At 38.5% G+C, this 20143-nt stretch overlaps 1 protein-coding gene across 2 annotated transcripts; it reads left to right on the top strand.

The window, feature by feature from the left end:
• The first annotated feature begins 238 nt into the window (after positions 1–238).
• Positions 239–16049, top strand: LOC136694495 (peroxisomal succinyl-coenzyme A thioesterase-like). 2 transcript variants are annotated; one of them, XM_066668110.1, is made up of 11 exons: positions 239–523; positions 5234–5442; positions 5744–5843; positions 7421–7611; positions 8769–8932; positions 9451–9570; positions 10040–10122; positions 13424–13514; positions 13598–13678; positions 14763–14904; positions 15355–16049. In XM_066668110.1, the coding sequence occupies exons 1-11, from the start codon at positions 507–509 to the stop codon at positions 15474–15476; spliced, it is 1320 nt and encodes a 439-aa protein (XP_066524207.1). In that variant the 5' UTR covers positions 239–506; the 3' UTR covers positions 15477–16049. The 2 variants fall into 2 exon arrangements, with proteins under 2 accessions (XP_066524207.1, XP_066524208.1); XM_066668111.1 differs by having other exon boundaries at positions 5215–5442.
• The last annotated feature ends 4094 nt before the right edge of the window (positions 16050–20143 follow it).

Raw genomic sequence — 20143 nt, 5'->3', positions numbered from 1 at the left:
ATGGGCCAGATGTTGATATTTAGTCTCGAGTTTCATTATTTTGCTTTCAAGCAGGAAAATGAACTTCATACGTTTTTCACACAGTGGTTATTGATTTAGCCAGTTCATAATACAGCAAGCATTCCTCATTTCATCGTTTTTGTTGTTGTTGGGTGACCGCACGATTTATAGCTAAAAATGACAGCCGGACGGACCGATCATAATATTGAACTGTAGGAGTTGGCGGGGGGCTTTTATTTTGGAAAAGGCGAAGCCAGAGTCAGATTCTCTTGCATGTCTTTCTGCACATTGCTCCGCATTAACCTATCCAATATGAGAATTACACTTCGAAGAGAGAGAAACTTCTGTGTCTGGGTTTTTCATCTGGAAGCTGAAGATGGAAGCAGCCAATAGAAAACGTTCAAACAAAGGTTAACGGATGGACATTGAACCTTCACCACAAAGTAAACTTGTCTTTAACGTCTACTCTCTTTCCACACAAGAGCAGGTCAAAACGACGTGATAAAATGCTGGCCGTAAACAGGTAAGATGTTTAATTCTGTTATGGCTAATTGTTCCTAAAATGTAGCAGTGATATTATCTTTCAGTTATTTTAAAACACTGATGATATATGTACAAATATGGAGGTTTATTAAAGGTTAAACTGTACTCCAGATTTTATTATGTATACAACTTTTACTTAATAAACTTTTGGGATGAGTGGGAGTGGTGTTTCTGATGCAGAATTAATCATCCAACATCAGACTCCACTAATGTTTATGTGGATGATGTCAAATCATTGCTGGAATTATACATCTGCTCTAAATCTTTCCCAAAGTAGCTGAAGCTGTTGCTGCACTAAAGGATGGGGAAATACATCCTTGATTTAAGATGAAGTGTTCAGTGAATGGATGTTTACAATAATGTTTGTGATTGTTTTAAAAAATAAACTTTAAAGGAGCAATCTGTAGGATTGTCAGAAAATGTCCAGGGTGTTTGATCATAGATTAAGGAAACAGTGAAAGCTAAAACACACCTGCCTCTCACAGCACTGCTAAGCAGCATGTTCTCCTCTAGAAGTGAACAATTTGGTGTGCTCCTATGATCCCGCCCTCTGTCCAATCATTTTACAGTCCACAGTGTGGCCAGATCTACGAACAGTGTCTCACAGCCCTGAAATGGCCAAGTGAACAGAGTTAATGTTATATTTTACCAGACCCAAAAAGCCCCATTGTTCTTCTAAAAATCTCCAGGACCAGAGACGGAGTAAACTGAGAAATTGTCCCTGTGTTTGAAAAATGGAGGCAGTTTATAAGCAGCAACACTACAGAACAGAGCCATGATGGCTAATAATTTCTGAAAATTATAGAAGTACAGATGCCTATGAATAGATTAAAAGATTGGAATGTGTTAGGGCTGTGAACTGCAGACACAGAAGAAGAACCTGAGTAAGTGCATGCTTGTGCATTCTGTATTTATTTACCAACTCAACTGATCTTGTGGACTTCCTGTGCTGTGGCTCCAGTCACCTGACTGCAAGTATCAACTGAAACCCATTCTAAAGGTGTTAAGTACCACTACTGATTCAATTAGGGAAACAATCAGCTCGAGGGAGTTTCAGCTGTGACCACTCCCTCAGGCCTTTTGTTCTCTACCAAACTGTCAGTGGGCAGTCTCAGCTGGGACAATCAATCACCAACACAGGACAGCTGTGTGAGATCTCCATTACAAAAAATGAATGACCCCTCTGAAGCGTCAGCCTTTGTGTTCAGCCTTTCTGGTGTGAAGATATTCTGGGGTAAAGACATAACGTGTCTCCCAATCGTGTCCCCCAAGCGAGGCCACCAAACAAACAAACTAAACCTAATTTTCCTCCTTCCACAATGTGTCCCTACACCATCTCTCCTCTCTCTGGAACTCGCAGGCGCTTCTACTTCCACAGACGGAAACGAAACCTTGATAACCTTCGCTCTCTATATCACACATCCACACCCATAACCAATTCCTTCTCAATAGGTCTATGGAACTGTCAGTCTGCAGTAAACAAAGCAGACTTCATCTCCGCCTATGCAAACCATCTTTCACTAGACATCCTAGCACTCACTGAGACTTGGATCAAACCGGAAAACAGCGCTACCCCCACTGCTCTCTCCATCAACTACAGATTCTCCCATACACCACGGCCTGGTAAACGAGGTGGTGGTACGGGGCTGTTGATTTCCAACACATGGAAATATACCCAGTTCGAATCATCAGTCTCATACAGCTCCTTCGAATTCCATGCCATCCTGATGACTGCACCAGTAAAAATGTATGTGGTCGTTGTATACCGTCCCCCAGGGCAACTGGGTGATTTCCTAGAAGAACTAGACACTCTGCTTTCATCCATCCCTGAACATGACTGTCCCATGCTCATTCTCGGTGACATGAACATCCACCTTGACACTCCGGCTGCTGCTGACTTCTTCTCTCTGACCCACTCCTTTGAGCTACAGCAGGTATGCACCCCCTCAACTCACAAAGCAGGTAATGCACTTGATCTCATTCTCACCAAACAATGCCTAATTAACTCTGTAAATGTTACTCCTCTACACCTCTCTGACCATTACTTTATTCAGCTAAATGCTTGTCTCCCTCAGCAACCCACTGTGTCCGCTCCCCCTGTCCCCTTCCGGCGCAATCTCCGCAACCTATCTCCCACCCACTTCTCTGCCCTTGTGACTTCTGCTCTCCCACCCCCCAGCACCTTCTCATCTCTTGAGGTCAATGACGCCACAGAGTCACTCTGCACAACACTGAGCTCCTGCTTAGATTGCCTGTGCCCTCTGACTACCAGACCCGCAAGACCCATGCAGCCCCACCCGTGGCTTACTGACTCCCTTCGATCAATGCGCACTAACCTCAGAGCTGCTGAGAGGAGATGGCGAAAAACAAAAGACCCATCACACCTGACACAACTACAATCCCTGCTCTCAGCCTTCTCAACAAATGTCACCATTGCAAAAAAGAAATTCTACCAAGACAAAATCAACAATGCTACTGACACCCGGAAGCTGTTTTCAACCTTCAAGTCTCTGCTGAACCCTCCACCTCCACCCTCTGCAACCAACCTCACCGCTGATGCATTTGCTGACTTCTTCACCAGCAAAGTTGCTGCAATCAGCAGCCGGTTTTCTGACCCCTCTACACAGCCTCCGGCTCCCCCTTCGAATCCTCCTAAAACTACTGCTTCCTTCCCTTCTTTCACTCCTCTCACAGAAGACGAGGTATCAAATCTTCTTAGAGGTGGCCGTCCCACATCCTGTCCACTGGATCCCATTCCTACCACCCTACTGCAAACCATAGCCCCGTCCATTGTGTCCGCAGCCACTCATGTAATCAATTCCTCACTAACCATTTCCAAACACCTTCAAGCAAGCTCAAGTAAGACCTCTACTCAAAAAACCTGCTCTTGCTCCTTCTATAGTAGAGAACTACCGACCAGTCTCTCTCCTCCCCTTCCTGTCTAAAATCATTGAAAGAGCTGTCTTTAAGCAGGCAACAAAATTCCTCTCCCAACATAACCTTCTTGACTCGAACCAATCCGGCTTCAAGAGCGGCCACTCGACGGAAACTGCACTTCTGTCAGTAATGGAAGCTCTTAAAGATGCAAAAGTAACAGGTCAATCCTCAGTTCTCATTCTGCTCGACCTATCAGCAGCATTTGATACGGTCAACCACCACATCTTACTAAACAAACTCACTGACATGGGCTTCAAGAACAATACACTCTCCTGGTTTGAGTCTTATCTCACTGGACGATCCTTCAGTGTGTCATGGCTTGGACAAACATCAGCGCGACACCACCTCACCACAGGTGTGCCCCAAGGCTCGGTGCTGGGACCCCTCCTCTTTGCCTTGTACACTACCTCTCTAGGCCCAATCATACATTCGCACGGCTTCTCCTATCACTGCTATGCAGATGACACACAGCTCTATTTATCCTTTCCTCCAGGAGACACCTCAGTGGCAACTCGAATCTCTGACTGTCTCTCTGACATATCTACATGGATGAAGGAACATCACCTCCAATTGAATTTATCCAAAACTGAACTACTGGTCCTCCCAGCCAAGCAAGCTATTCTCCACAACATCAGCATCAAGCTAGGGTCCCTATCAGTGTCTCCCACCAAGGTTGTAAGAAACCTAGGTGTCATGGTTGATGACCAGCTGACCTTCGCAGATCACGTTACCGCTGTAGCTCGATCGTGCCGCTTCTCCCTATTCAACATAAGGAAGATTAGGCCATACCTAACTCAACATACAACACAGCTCCTCGTTCAGACGTTAGTAATCTCCCGTCTAGACTATTGCAACACCCTCCTGACAGGTCTTCCGGCCTGTGCTGTGAGACCACTACAGATGATCCAGAATGCGGCAGCACGCCTGGTCTTCAACCAACCAAAAAGAGCACGTCACGCCCCTATTAGTTGAGCTGCATTGGCTACCCTTAGCTGCTCGCATCAAATTCAAATCACTAATGATGGCCTTCAGAGTATTCACTGGTTCTGCTCCCATCTACCTCAATAGACTCTTAAAACCATACGTTAGCGCCCGCCCTCTCCGTTCCTCAAAGGAGCGCCTACTAACACGACCAACCCCCCGTACAGGTCAGTTGAGGCTATTCTCATCTCTGGTACCACGCTGGTGGAACGAGCTTCCAAGCACTATTAGAGCAACAGAAACCCTCTCTTCATTCAAGAAATCATTGAAAACCCAGCTCTTCCGAGAGTATCTTTTGCACTGAATGTCTTTCTTTAATGCACTTATTACTTCCTGGCATATTGCACTTAATGTAAGGTATTTTGTATAATTTGTGCTGTAGATCGAATGTTAGATCCTCTTTTGTAAGTCGCTTTGGATAAAAGCGTCTGCCAAATGCATAAATGTAAATGTAAATGTGTTTTGTGTGTTTCATAGGAAGAAGGTAAATAATAACATGATTGAAAGGTGTAAATATTATTGTTTGTTTTAAAGAAATTGATGCAGATTCATGTGTGTTTCTCCATTGTGTGTGTTAAATACATTTTTCTTTGAGATTCCAATCCTGCTACTGGAAAAAATAAAGATAAATAAAAGAACATATAAAATAAAATAACCTTAGCAGTGAATTCCAATTGAAACTTAATTTGTTTAGAAATAGATTGAATCATTTCATAATATTCTTATACATTATCTCATAATAAGGAAGATTAGATTATTTTTTATTTGCTAGGTCTTTGAGCACCATGGCTGAGGCTGAGGGTTGGCCTTTACTCTCAGTGGAGCCCAGTAGGGGTCTCGTAGACGAGAAGCTTCAGATTTTGGTGAAGAATCTTAGACCTAAACAACAAGTGACCCTCCACACTGTTCATCAGTCAGAGGACAAGGACTACTGGGAGGCATTTGGACACTACAACAGTGATGAATCTGGGACAATAGCAGGTGAATATTTCAAATTTACAGTGTGCATTTCTGCTAGAAACTGCAGTAAAAATGAATTGCAATTAATTCTCCAGTTCGGTACATAATTTCAACTTTGAATTGTAAAAAATGGGACCCCACATTATCTACAATACAAACACAGGCATTTTATTTAATATTCCCAGCCAATAGTAAACTTCAATGCCTTTTGAGGAATGTAACTTTAACATTTAGTGGTCTGTTACATAAATGTGACAGTTGAAAATAGGTATGTTGGTATTAATATGGGATAATTGTGTGTGTGCATGTGCATGCGTGTTAGTATCAAAGGATGCTAGCGTGGGAGGAACATATAAAGGTGTGGAGCCCATGGGATTGATGTGGAGTTTGAGGCCAGTGCCAGGAAGCCGAACAGGACCCAGGTAATTTACAGATGTGGGAAATGGTCTATGTCAGTGGTAATTAATTAAAATTCATTAAGGTCCAGTTAGAGAACATTTTCTCAAGCCAATTTTCTTTTCTAAAAAGCATACACAAGTTAAGAGGTAACATATCCTATGCCAATCCATTAGAGCTTCACATAGGGCCCACCTCACACTCTTCCTACCAGCAGCCACACAATTTCCATTGTTCCAATCCTACAGCTGCACTCTATAGTTGATGAACACTCTATGATCTGATCAACAATGAGCTGATGTCCTGTATGTAAGTAGCCTTGTAGTTATAACAAGGTTTTATGTAGTTAACAACGTATTTTCAAATCAAATTACCCTTTCAACTTCAAAACAACATACAACAACAAACTAAAAATGTATAAATAACAAATACTCTAAATAAAATGTAATTTTCTCATTTCAAATAAAATTTTCAAATAAAACAAATTTTGGTGGGGAAAAAATAAATAAATATATATAAATAAATGAAATCCCTAATTATTTTTAGTTGCAGTGGACTCACTGTTTTACATAACCAGCATTGATTATTAGTACTTATTGCTGGAGGGCGGATATCCATGTTCAGCGTTATTAGAATTTCAACTTGTAATCGTTCCCTTATTTTTAAAGTTTCTGGTTCAACTTGCACAACACTGTTGTCCGGACAGTGTCCCAAAATAGCTTTTATCACGTTCCTTGGTCTATATTTATTGGTGTCTGGAGCTCTCTGTTAAAAATTAAACAGCTCTTAATAGTTTATTTAGAATACACATGGTTTTCTTTTATGAAGTATAAGTAGTCTGTAAGGTCGGAGTTGAACCACGACAGGGCTGTTCTTGAGATTCCATTCATGCTCTTTAATCTTTCCAGAACTGTGTGGCCTTTGGACCCAAAATCTGCACTGCAATTGTATAGATTCAGCATGGATTTACGTAGCCTTGATCGGAGGCAAAAAGAAGACAATTTGTCAGATTCCCCAGATTGGAATTTTTCTTGGATATGAATCTTGTGCGATATTATGAGTGGTGTTGGGCCACCTCTTTTTCTAAAATGTTAATGATGAATGTAAAATAGTTCTATAGGTGGACATTGGCATGAAGATTAAGTTTTTTATGCAGAGGTTTAATACCTAATATTTTTTTTAATTACATCAAACGTGTAGGTTGTACGTTGTAAGTTTAAAGAAGAAATTCTTTTCTCCAGCCATTTCCAGTCTTTCCTCTGAAACTACATGTTGTCCTATATTAAATACAACAGATGACAGAAAACTTAATACTAAGGACTATGTTTTTAATTATTTTTTAAAATAATTTTTATACACAGTAGCAGTATATTTTCAAAGTCATGACAAAAAATATGTGACTTTTTGTATGTCTGTTTTGAATTTTTTGACAGTTTTCATTGCATTAACATTTCAGGGTGAATTTAGTAGTTGAAATGGACGAAAAATGACCTGGTGTTTTGTTTCATTAACTTTTGTTTAAAGACTGTATGAGATTTCTAGGGATTTAGCTTTTGTTCTCTCTCTCTCTCATTCTCTCTCCCTCAACATTTATGTGATTTAGATTGCGGAAGAAAGATGTACTCTCACCGATGGTCTTCCACATATCTGTTTATGACGGACACATTTCTCAGGGTTTTAACCAGCACTCAGTGTTGGTAACCTGTGCTATAGAGCGCTGGTATATGGCTCCAGGTGTGAGAAGGGTGGATGTCCAGGAGAAAGGTGTACGAGGAACTCTGTTCATCCCTCCAGGTACATACATGCACTGTCCACAAGTTTGTAGACACCCATTATAATCATTAAATTCTGTTATGTTAAGATCAATACACCCATACAGCCAACTGAGAAAACACAGCATATATAAACTCCCTTCTCACAAAAATAAATTCTCTGGTGTGATGGAGAGCCTTTAAGTATATTTGAGATGGGCTGGAGGAGTGTGAACCTAAACTCATCATCCAAAATTTACAAATGACCTCAATGATACTCTTGTAACTGCCATCAAATGCTCACAGCAATATTCCAATATGTATCTTTAAGCCTTCTCAGAACACTGAAAAGTTGTTAGTGCAAGAGAGAGAAATAAAACCCTTTAACACTTCATTTTAGAAGATATGCTAAATGTGCAGATTTTCTCAGACTTTAAAGATATTTGTAAATATCCTTATGTAGTCATAAGAAAAAGCATATGGGTATCTATTTTTATATTTTATTATCTTTTTAATAATAATTTATTTTTAGCTTTATGTGCATATATACTAACAGGATAAACTTTGTCCCATGGGGCAAATTCGGGCTTTATTTATTTTTTTTAGAAGAGCTTATCAGTGATTGCAAAACTAATGCTGTACTAGAACAATGAGATCTTGCTAGTGTATCTTATCTTTGTAGTAATCTCTGACATGTTTGTGCTTGCTTCTTGGACAGTTACTTTTTCACCAATTTTCTTCATAATTCATGATCTTTTGGCAAGTCTCTAGAACTCATGAAGACTTATTGACATTCTACCAATTTCTTACTATTTCTCTCTGTATAACTCTGAATGAGACTGAAATAATTATTGCATTTTTAAAATTGCAATGTGAAGGAGAGCACTTTTTCAATCACAACAACTGCTATATAAATTAGAGCCTACATTCTCAGAACTAATCATGCAGTCCTGCATTTCTTTAGTGTACAGCTACTGTGCATTGGCTGCATTTAAAAAATAAAACATAAGATGTGGCTTCTTTAAATGTTATGGCATGCTCATTATTTGAATAAATAATAAGGCAGATAAAAGAGACCAGATAAAATTAAAATGCAGTTTTTTTAATGCAGTGTAAAAACATCAGGAATATTCAAGCCTTTGCATAGCTCTGTGTGAGGTTTGCAAGAGGTTGAGCTTCTCTATAATGTATTTTGTTTAGGTCCTGGACCATTTCCTGGACTGCTGGACTTGTGGGGAGGGGGTGGTGGTCTGGTGGAATACAGATCTGCTCTCCTGGCATCTCATGGCTTTGTTTCCTTAGCTCTGGAATATCTGTCCTCAGAAGAGTCAAATGCAGCGACATTGAATGTCAGTCACTTTGAGGTAATTCAAGCCACTATTTTACACAGTGGTTCAACAGGTAGTGTTGCTGTTCTAAGCTCCAGGGTCCTGGGTTTGTGGGTTCACTTCACACATGGGGTGAATTTCTATGAGGAGTAGAGTGTGTTCTCCCTGTGTCCGCATGAGTGAATGAATTAGTTAATATGCAGCCTCATGCATATGTCTTACACAAGCGGTGAGTGCACTGGAAGTAAATACTGGAGAAGGGAAAGTAATAAATGTGCAGAGCAGGGTGCAGCCAGGACCAAATTTGAGAAACACTGTTCTAAAATGCTGCCTAATATGCCAGCACAGGCAGCAAAGCATTAAGGCTTTGATGACATTTGACTAAACTTTTCAGAAGTGACTTCCAAAATGAACCCATCATAAAAATGGTATGTATATAAAATATATATTCATCAATTTTTGTACACATAGTCTTTTCCTATAGTCTTATATTGTGTGTGTGTGTGTGTGTGTGTGTGTGTGTGTGTGTGTGTGTGTGTGTGTGTGATTTGCAGACTGCGTATCACATCTTACAGGATCACCCAATGGTAAGGAGAGACAGACTGGCTCTGTTTGGCCTTTCCCTTGGATCCTTTGTGTCACTGGCCCTGGCCGCGTATTCCAAAATCATTAAGGTGAGGTGCCAGAATACACATTCATATAAACACACACATAGCCTAATTGGATATCGCCTAATTGGTTAATGGCATACATAAAATCAAGAACATGAAAGTGGTCACAAACACCAGTAATTTCAGCTACATGCTTCATTTTTAAGGTAGATCAATTCAGCTGAGCCTAGAGTTGTTATTCAACTTTGTGAAAGCCATCTGTTCAATAAGAACTTCTGTTTACTGTAAATAGAATTAATTATAATTTTTATTTTATAATTTATAGCTTTGATTGATTTATTTTATTTATTTTTGAGTTACTCATTTATGGATCATATCTATAGATCATTTAAACATGTGTCTTTGTATCTAATTTGGACTGATTTTTAATCACATTCATTCAAAACACATTTAATCTCAGTAACATTTTAATGCTAAACTCAATGAAAATGTTTTGGGTTTTTTTGTGTTCTGTTGTCTCATTTTTTCACAGCCTCGGTGTTGTGTGTGCATCAGTGGAAGTCATATCATTCCTGAACAAAACTCTCAGCCTAATCTTTGTGAAGAGTTCAGCAAGTAAGCAGGCAGTCTTTTACTTTTATCATTTTAGTATTGGCCAGGTAGTGTATATTGAATAAATTTAGGTGATTATATAGCAAAAATATCCTTTTTAGCAGGCCTTCACTGAACAACACCCTCAACAAGAGGTTACATTTTTTTGTTGCCCTTAGAGATTAAAAAGAAAAAAATCATATCCAAATTATGTTGTAGCTAGCACAACTATTAAAGCTACATAGAGCTGTCTGATGATATTTGTAATTGCACTGAGGATGTGGAAGATTATTTGTGGAATTAAACTTTGTTGCGTTGTAGCCCTGAATATCGAGCTATTCACATATTAGTTTGTTTTGGTAATAATTTTGTATAATAATGTATTTGGTTAATAATTTTGACATTTAAACATTCATTTTTTTCTTTTATAAATGTATGCATACAAAAATGCTCTGCTTTATGAAAAACAACACCCCACACATATAAGTCCTTGTACCAATGCACAGTTCATTCTGAACTAGAATATAGTTAAAAAAAAATTGCAAACTGTCACATTTGTATTTATTGAAATTGCTGTTAAAACGTATCAATAGCAAAATCAACTGACATTATTTATAGAGGTGTAATGGATCACAATACTCGATTCTGGCAGTATCTGGGCTCTAACCTCTTTGTACAAGCTAGGATAAAAACTCTAACTGAACAGTAATTCTAGATTTAATTTTGAAAGGATTTCGGTTACTGCTTTATTTGTATTTGTGACTTTTATTTTGACTCAATTGGTTTGTGAGGTAGCAGTTGATTGTGCTGAGTGCTCCATTTCTTTTTTCCTTGATTCCGTTCAACATTAAAACTCAATAGTGGGGTCCATCACTCTGAAGTTGACTTTATTCAAGATTTCCCCTTACCTCCTTACCCTCAGCCTGTGTATATATGAGACACCATGCCACAAAAAAGGTAGCACTCTGTTTTACACTGGCACCAGAGTGATGTCGCTACAGATGTAAGACCATGCTCAATGTCACTTTGATCTTAAGGAAACACTAGATAAGAGTTGGTATTTTTCACTCCTGGGCTCCCCTACAGTTGCAGAGTGTATTTCAGTTTTACAGCACAGTCCTGAAATCAAGGGGGAAAGTTAGTGAGTGTGTGTAGTCTCATACCCTCATTCATAAGCAGTGCTGAGCTTGGAATAGCTGTTAAATTATGGTAAAAATTCTACTTAGTGTTGGCTTAAAATATATGTGCAGGAAGTGCAAGCCAAGTATTGTCTACAACCTGTATACGTTACTAGACATCAGTAAACTCCGTAAGGACTTAAAGGCGACGTTCATGGTTTTAATTGAAAAAAACAACACTTTTTTTATAATATATTGAGAATATTAACATTTGCTATTTCCCCAGTCTGATTGCATGCTCAAAACTGTAAATGTGTAAAAATCAAAGTGTTGATGTCCAGTATGCTAGGCTTTCTCTTTCTGCAAAAGGCAGAAAATTGGTATTTTTTGGAGTTTAGAAAATAAAGAGACTGCCAAATTTTGAAAAGCATGAACTGAAATTAGGAAATTTCTGTATTCCTGCTTCATATGCAGTTAATATTTACTGATTTTTGCTGTAGATGGAACAGACTCTAAATTTTGGGGAGCGCTAACTCCATTAAAGTAATCACGGACCTGATGTGCTCCAAAACGAAACAACTTGAGTGCTAAATGTGTTTCTGTGGTAATTTAAACAGTGAATAAAATCTTACAGAAAAGTTAAACTTCAGCCACTTACTTTGCTTTTACCCCTTAAACATACCATTCCACATTAAAAAATGTGGAGGTTCTGAAATCACTTTATCATCCAGACTTCAATTTGCTGATCAAACTGTGCCCGTTGTTCGACCCAGAGGGTACCAGCTGACTGCATGTAAAGAGAAGCAGGAAAGGCACCATATCAGCATCAGCTATCATTTTACAGAGGCCACCAGCACATTGTACCAACCACATAACTCTAATGTATGCGTGGTGTATTGTGTGTGTTTGTATTTGTTGTTGGTGTTGTTTATTTTTATTTATTTATTTTTCAAGACTTTCAAATTCTGTACAATTTCGTTTTTATTTCTGACATCCATATTTACTCATTCCATATTTATTACTGTGTAAAGTCCTATATATGGTAATATCTGTATTTGTATCAGTATGTACAATATGTAGGTTATCTCATCTCATCTTCTTTTCCGATTCTCCATTTTAGGGTCACGGTTATATGTAGATTATAAACCATTTAAATGCAGAAATATATTGTCACTGTCTATAGAAACAGCATATATATTCCAGTAAATGTTTAGTTAAAGGTAAAAATGCTGGTGAATGTCAATAATTTGCCATGTAAAATGTGTCACAATGTAGAAAGAGTTTACATCTAACAAATGTAAAAAGAAAAAAAAACTTTTATTTGAGAGGCAGCAATATGTAAATAAACAGTCACTGAGCAACAGATAAAAACACTAGCTATAAGAGAAGACAGATGATCAGTTGTACTGTAGGTATTTAGATTGTTTGCTATCATTAGCAAATAATATTTTAACTTAGAGAATGTACAACACTGTAGTAAGCCCCGTAAAAATATGTGCTTTAAAACCATATTTTCAGTTTCTGCTGCAATTCTTTTCAAGAGTAGGGCAATACATGCTTCTGGCTTTATTGGTGTGGAAGCAAATTGCTCTTTTACATAATGAAGATGTAAAAAATATTAACTAGTTATGTATTGGCTGTCTGTTTTTGTAGTTAGTGATAAAAATTGTATATATCTTACTACTTAAGTAAGAAAAAAGCCAACCCAGCCTCACATTTGAATTCTTTCATACCATGGAGGTCCCACAATTTTCAAAAGTCAAACTACCGTTAATCTGTTGCGTTGCTACAATCTTTTTCATAGTATTCCACATTTCTTTGGTGTAATAAAGGGTGAATGAGCAGATGAAGACTCTGTGTGCTGTTCTGTTTAGAGCAGCTGTCATTATTAGCTCCATTTGGAACACTGTGGCTGATAAGCAGCAAAATGTACCAGATTCTCTTTGTAGACACTCAGCATGTGACGTAAGCAGGTAAACAGGTGATTTCAACTGGGGAAAAAAAATGGACTGCAACTTTAAGTAATGCAGCAATAAAGTAGTATGTGTGAGTATATATATATATATATATATATATATATATATATATATATATATATATATATATAAACCCATTTTCATTATGAACCAATGAAAGGATGATTGATTATTTTTATTATTATTATTCTAATAGTGAAAAATGTCGTTAAACCAAATTTCTCTTTTTAGGATGTCTGATAAAGTGCGAATACGGGACAATCAGTTCATCTGGAGAGACATAATCCTGCCCATTCCTGCAGATCCAAGCATGAAACTGGATGTAAGATGCAGAACACACTCACATAGTTGACTCTGTGTGTATATATGGCTCTGAATCTGTAGTGGTTTGTTTGAATGACACAGGTGGGTCAGATAAAGTGTCCCTTGCTCCTTGTTAATGGTGAAGATGATCAGAACTGTCCTACTGTTGAGTCTGCTGAAGATGTAAGTAAATCAAATCAATCTATGCCACTGAGATCACCACATTAAATGAAATCTTATATTGTGGTGAAATGTGAGCTTTCTTGATAAATATAATCACTTTTCTAAAGAATAGTAATTAGATTATTGTAAGGTCAAGGTTACAACTGAATTTGTCATGTGCTTCTCCTTTTAAAAGATATTGATGACAATATGATACAAAAGAATCTCTTCATACACACATTTTGTAGCATAGTCAGAGTCACACATACACAGAAAGGGCCATACATTATAATATGATTAATTGTACTTAGACTCAGGACGTGACCGAAAAGATACAAATGCAGAGGTAAAGATATTGGGGCATTAATAAATGGCTTGGGCAAAATCAGCCAAGGCCAGAACCTAAAGAGCATAAGTAGAGCACAGGAAAATACCAGAAGAAGCAAAGAAGAAACACGCAAGAGTCCAAAACCAGAATATCTAAACAAATCAGGGCAAGGCAATAACAGTATCAAAAACACAATCAGAAAATATACCAAAATACTACTTAAACAGGAATGCTTAGTAATGCTAAAGATAGGTAAAACTTGGCACAGAAAGAGAGAAAGGGCTAGGGTTAAATACACAGAAATACAGGTGATAGCAATCAAAGGTAACTGAGACCGGTAAGAGATCACATGACTCTAGTTTGGAAGTCACGTGATCATCTACAGCATTCTGGGTGTGAAGTCTGTAAGGTCTTTGGATACGACAGGAAGTGTGACTGATAATCTTTTGCTTTAGTAGCTAAATATAAAGAACCTTTCACATTATTCAGAGTAAAACATCCCTGGTTTCTTTTTTCTTTTTTAGTTTAATTTCATTCTGTAGTGTCCAGCTACTTTGCTTTCACTTGATATTTATTTTTACATTTAAGCGTTTTACTTTCAGCCACAACTAAACAAATATAGGACGTTTTAATCCATGACTGAAAAATGCTAGACACATAAAGTGGTTCCACTGCAGATTTACATAGTGTGTGTTGAATTTTTTTTTTACCTAATACTTTTTACAAATGCCCTTTTCAAATCAGAGTTTTTGTCTTGGCCACACTGTCCTTTGTCAGATGGCGCTGATAATGGACAAAGCAGGAAATCGACATCTGCTGCAGGTCCTCACATATCCTGGAGCAGGTCATCTGATAGAGGCGCCCTATACACCACACCACCGGGCCAGTAACTTCGTTGTTCAAGGGACAAAAACAAAAGGTAATCAAAAATAAATTAATTGTCATGTAATTATAATGACATACATTTCCTTTTAAATAACTAACAATATTGGAATATTTTCCAAATGGATTATACCATTATAATCTATATTTGGAATAACATAATACATTAATAGATGTGAGCCTGAACAGGATAAAGCAGTTACAGAAAATAAATGTTAATGATAATTTGATGGAAATTGGGGCAATATCTTTTGACCAATGGCTGACTGTAATTGGTTGGTGATTAATTGTTATCCAATAAGACCGTGTTCAATATTACCAAGAACAAGGGCAGTCAAACTACTATAAAATACTCGGTTCCAGTTGTGAAATCTGTCAATACCACATTTAAACCACGTGTATCCAATAATGATATAGGCATAAATGCAAAGAACATGGTTATGTGTGTGTTGTTATATTTTACTTCTTACTGTGTTTTTAATGATAGTGCTCTTGCTCTGGGGTGGACAAACCAAACCACATTCAGATGCACAGGAGGACTCGTGGCAGAAGATTCTGGCTTTTCTCCAGCAGCACCTTTACCTTGTTGCTCCATGGGCCAAATTGTAGTGATCAGAAATTCTTACAGCTGTGAATAGCCACTGTTATCTCTAAATTTTTCTGGTTAAAAAAAGAGGTGTCTATTCATTTTTGTTTATAATGTGCAACATCCTTCAAGAACGAACATCCAGCCACTGCAGTAATAGTTCATTTTTTTTCTTATCGTTTTATACATTTTTCTATCTCTACATTACTCTATGTAGACTGAATGAGAAAAAGTACAGAGTGTACATTTAATAATCACAGTTACTGCCTGCAGCTGTACAGTAGCTTTATTCATTCACACTCCACATCTGGCACTGGGGAAGGTATATTATGTATTCACTTACTTACTCACTGAATTTAACATTACAGGTGAAGAATTTCAGTGATGTGATTATTAAGTGCCCCCTCCAGGGTGTATTCCCGCCTTGGCCCAATGATTCCAGGTAGGCTCTGGACCCACAGTGGATAAGCGCATACAGTTAATGAATGAATGATTATTAAGTAACGTAAATATATAAAATAATCTTAGAAACAGGAATAATTGAAATGTATTTTCTAATAAAGACCCCACACAATGACAATATTTACCTGGGTTGTGTTTGGATTATTTTACCTGCAGGACATATTATATGGAATTTTCTTCACTAAACACTCATTGTAGTTTTTTGTACTCAGTGCGCAAAAGCAGTACTTGTGGCACATATTAAACAAGTATAAAATATTATGCGTCAGTGACATTATGTAACCTTAGGAACTAAGGTTGAACTAAGGGTGAGTTTTTACTGTAACCAAAGAAGCCTCTGTAATAATTTTGCAAAATAGTGGCTCTTGCTTTTTTGATGTTTGGCCAAAATCATAAGAAGGTGAATGTCGCAGGTCGTGTTGCAGTCACACAGCTCCAGGGACCTGGAGGTTGTGGGTTTGATTCCCGCTCCGGGTGACTGTCTGTAAGGAGTTGGTGTGTTCTCCCCGTGTCTGCGTGGGTTTCCTCCCACGGTCGAAAAACACACGTTGGTAGGTGGATTGGCAAATCAAAAGTGTGAATGAATGTGTGAGTGTGTATGTGTTGCCCTGTGAAAGACTGGCGCCCCCTCCAGGGTGTATTCCCGCCTTGCTCCCAATGATTCCATGTAGGCACTGGACCCACCACAACCCTAAACTGGAAAAGCAGTTACAGATAATGAATGAATGAATGAACACAGTGATGGACCTCATCAGTAATGATGACAACCCTATCTATAGGGAAAGTGAACACTACTTCTTGACTAGTCGGATACTTATATGACAGTGAATGTCAACAAGACAAAGCAAATTACTGTCAACTTCAGAAGGATGCACATGGTTCATATTCCACTTACAGCACATGGCAACACTGTGGAAACAGTGAGAGGCACCTCATTTCTTGGGGTGCACAGCACAGATGAGCTGACATGGACTGCACACACCTCCTCCTTCGTTAGTAGGGCACAGCAGTAGCTGTAGCAACACACATCACATGTGTGCCTATCTGCCTATACAGGCCATCAGAATAATTAGATCCCTCTAACAATACACAAAATGCTGTTGTATCAGGACTGTTGAGAACTCCTGAACACGCACAAACTACTGCACAAACTTATTATCGGCTATTCTGTTGTGCAAATTTTAGATGTTTCTCATCAATTAAGCACTTGATGCACCAATGTCAGGTTTACATTTCCCATTACAATGTGCAATAATAAAATAAAATATAAACAGGGTTTAATTGTGGGCAGCCTAAGGCACACCTGCGCAATAATTCTGCTGTCTAATCAGCATCTTGATATGCCACAGCAGTGAGGTGGATGGACCTAACACAGATTTAGACAAAGTGGTGAACAATACTGAGAGAAGAAGGCCTTTTGTGTACATACATAAAGTCTTAGATCTTTGAGGCCAGCTCATGAAAAATTGGAGCAAAAAGTGTTGCATTTATATTTTTGTTTAGTAAAATTAATATATATATATATATATATATATATATATATATATATATATATATATATATCCAAAACTTTATCCATAACTGAACTGAACTGCTGGTCCTCCCAGCCAAGCAAGCTCTTCTCCACAACATCAGCATCAAGCAAGAGTCCCTATCAGTGGCTCCCACCAAGCTTGTAAGAAACCTGGGTGTCATGGTTGATGACCAGCTGACCTTCGCAGATCACGTTACCGCTGTAGCTCGATCGTGCCACTTCTCACTATTCAACATAAGGAAGATTAGGCCATACCTAACTCAACATGCAACACAGCTCCTTGTTCAGACGTTAGTAATCTCCCGTCTTGACTATTGCTACGCCCTCCTGACAGGTCTTCCGGCCTGTGCTGTGAGACCGCTACAGATGATCCAGAATGCTGCAGCACGCCTGGTTTTCAACCAGCCTAAAAGAGCACATGTCGCACCCCTATTAGTTGACCCTTACCTGGTCGCATCAAATATAAATCACTAATGATGGCCTTCAGAGTATTCACTGGTTCTGCTCCCATCTACCTTAATAGACTCTTAAAACCATACGTTAGCGCCCGCCCTCTCCGTTCCTCAAAGGAGCGCCAACTAACACGACCAACCCCCCGTACAGGTCAGTTGAGGCTATTCTCATCTCTGGTACCACGCTGGTGGAACGAGCTTCCAAGCACTATTAGAGCAACAGAAACCCTCTCCGCATTCAAGAAATCCTTGAAAACCCAATTCTTCCGAGAGTATCTCTTGCACTGAAAGTCTTTCTTTAATGCATTTATTACTTCCTGGCATATTACACTCAATGTAAGGTAATTTGTATAAATTGTGCTGTAGTTTGAATGTTAGATCCTCTTTTGTAAGTCGCTTTGGATAAAAGTGTCTGCCAAATGTATAAATGTAAATGTAAATATATATTATCACCACTGAACAGCATACAGTAATATATTTTTTCTATATATATTACTAATACATATGTGTCTGTCTGTGCTGTATGTCATGTTGTTTTACGTGCACCTATCTTTATGCTTGGCAGGCACAGTGGTGCAGCAGGTAGTGTTGCATTCACACAGCTCCAGGGACCTGGAGGTTGTGGGTTCAAGTCCCACTTTGGGTGACTATAAGGAATTTGTCATATATATAGAGAGAGAAAGCCCCTTCCCCAGGGTTCTCTTGCACCCAGTGATTTTAGATCATGTAGATCATTCAGTATGATGGCACCCAAGCTCTGGAATTCTTTACCACAAAGTCTTTGTATCGGCTCTTCATTTTCTGCCTTTAAATCCCATCTAAAAACCTACCTCTTCTCTCAGTATTTCTGCACTTTGCAAGGTATGAGTGTCTTCCGTTTCCTTTTTTCCCTTCTTTTTCTTTTTCTTTTGTGTAAAGCGACATTGGGTATTTTGTATTATTATTATCATTATATTTCACCAACCTTCTGTCAGTACTCTGAAGTTTATACTGCCACTTCTTATCTTTTGTAGATTATTTCAGTTAAAGCATGTCAGTATTGTTGTTAATATTGGATATTCATCAGTTCATCAATTTATTGTCATGGTATATAATTTTATAATATCACTGACACACATGCAAAGCACAACACAACGCTTTCATAATGGTCCAGATAGCAAAAATATTTGGCCCAAATATGGCACGTGGTGATCCACAACCAGCCTGGAATGAGCGTTGTCAGGGTGAGTCTGACTACGTTAGCTCAGCCAACCACAGGTCCACCTATGGGCCAGATGTTGATATTTAGTCTCGAGTTTCATTATTTTGCGTTCAGGCAGGAAAACGAACTTTATAGGTTTTTCACACAGTGGTTATTGATTTAGCCAGTTCATAATACAGCATGCAAAGTGATCATAATTTTGAACTGCACATTGCTTCGCATTAACCTAGCCAATGTGAGAATTTAATTTTGAAGAGGAACCTCTGTGGCTGGGTTTTTCATCTGGAAGCTGAAGACAGAGGCAGCCAAATAGAAAAAGTTCACAAAATGGTTAACGGATGGACATTGAACCTTCACAACAAAGTAAACTTGTCTTTAACGTCTACTCTCTTTCCACATAAGAGCAGGTCAAAACGACGTGATAAAATGCTGGCAGCTATTAACTTAATAAACATTTGGGATGAGTGGGAGTGGTGTTTCTGATGCAGAATTAATCATTCATCATCAGACTCCACTAATGTTCATTGCTGGAATTATACATCTGCTCTAAATCTTTCCCAAAGTAGCTGAAGCTGTTGCTGCACTAAAGGATGGGGAAATACATCTTTGATTTAAGATGAAGTGTTCAGTGAATGGATGTTTATAATAATGTTTGTGATTGTTTAAAAAAATAAACTTTAAAGGAGCAATCTGTAGGATTGTCAGAAAATGTCCAGGGTGTTTGATCATAGATTAAGGAAACAGTGAAAGCTAAAACACACCTGCCTCTCACAGCACTGCTAAGCAGCATGTTCTCCTCTAGAAGTGAACAATCCGTTGTGGAGCTCCTATGATCCCGCCCTCTGTCCAATCATTTTACAGTCCACAGTGTGGCCAGATCTACGAACAGTGTCTCACAGCCCTGAAATGGCCAAGTGAACAGAGTTAATGTTATATTTTACCAGACCCAAAAAGCCCCATTGTCCTTCTAAAAATCTCCAGGACCAGAGACGGAGTAAACTGAGAAATTGTCCCTGTGTTTGAAAAGTGGAGGCAGTTTAC

Source organism: Hoplias malabaricus, chromosome 4 (assembly GCF_029633855.1).
Source record: "Hoplias malabaricus isolate fHopMal1 chromosome 4, fHopMal1.hap1, whole genome shotgun sequence".
NCBI lineage: Eukaryota > Metazoa > Chordata > Actinopteri > Characiformes > Erythrinidae > Hoplias > Hoplias malabaricus.
Note: the sequence above shows the minus strand (reverse complement) of the source record. Positions and strands in the feature narration are given on the sequence as shown.

Excerpts from the sequence above, each read along its gene's own strand:
- LOC136694495 (XM_066668110.1), top strand. Across the intron at positions 5,443-5,743 it reads TGAATCTGGGACAATAGCAG|TATCAAAGGATGCTAGCGTG; the intron begins GTGAATATTTCA and ends CATGCGTGTTAG. Across the intron at positions 8,933-9,450 it reads TGAATGTCAGTCACTTTGAG|ACTGCGTATCACATCTTACA; the intron begins GTAATTCAAGCC and ends TGTGATTTGCAG.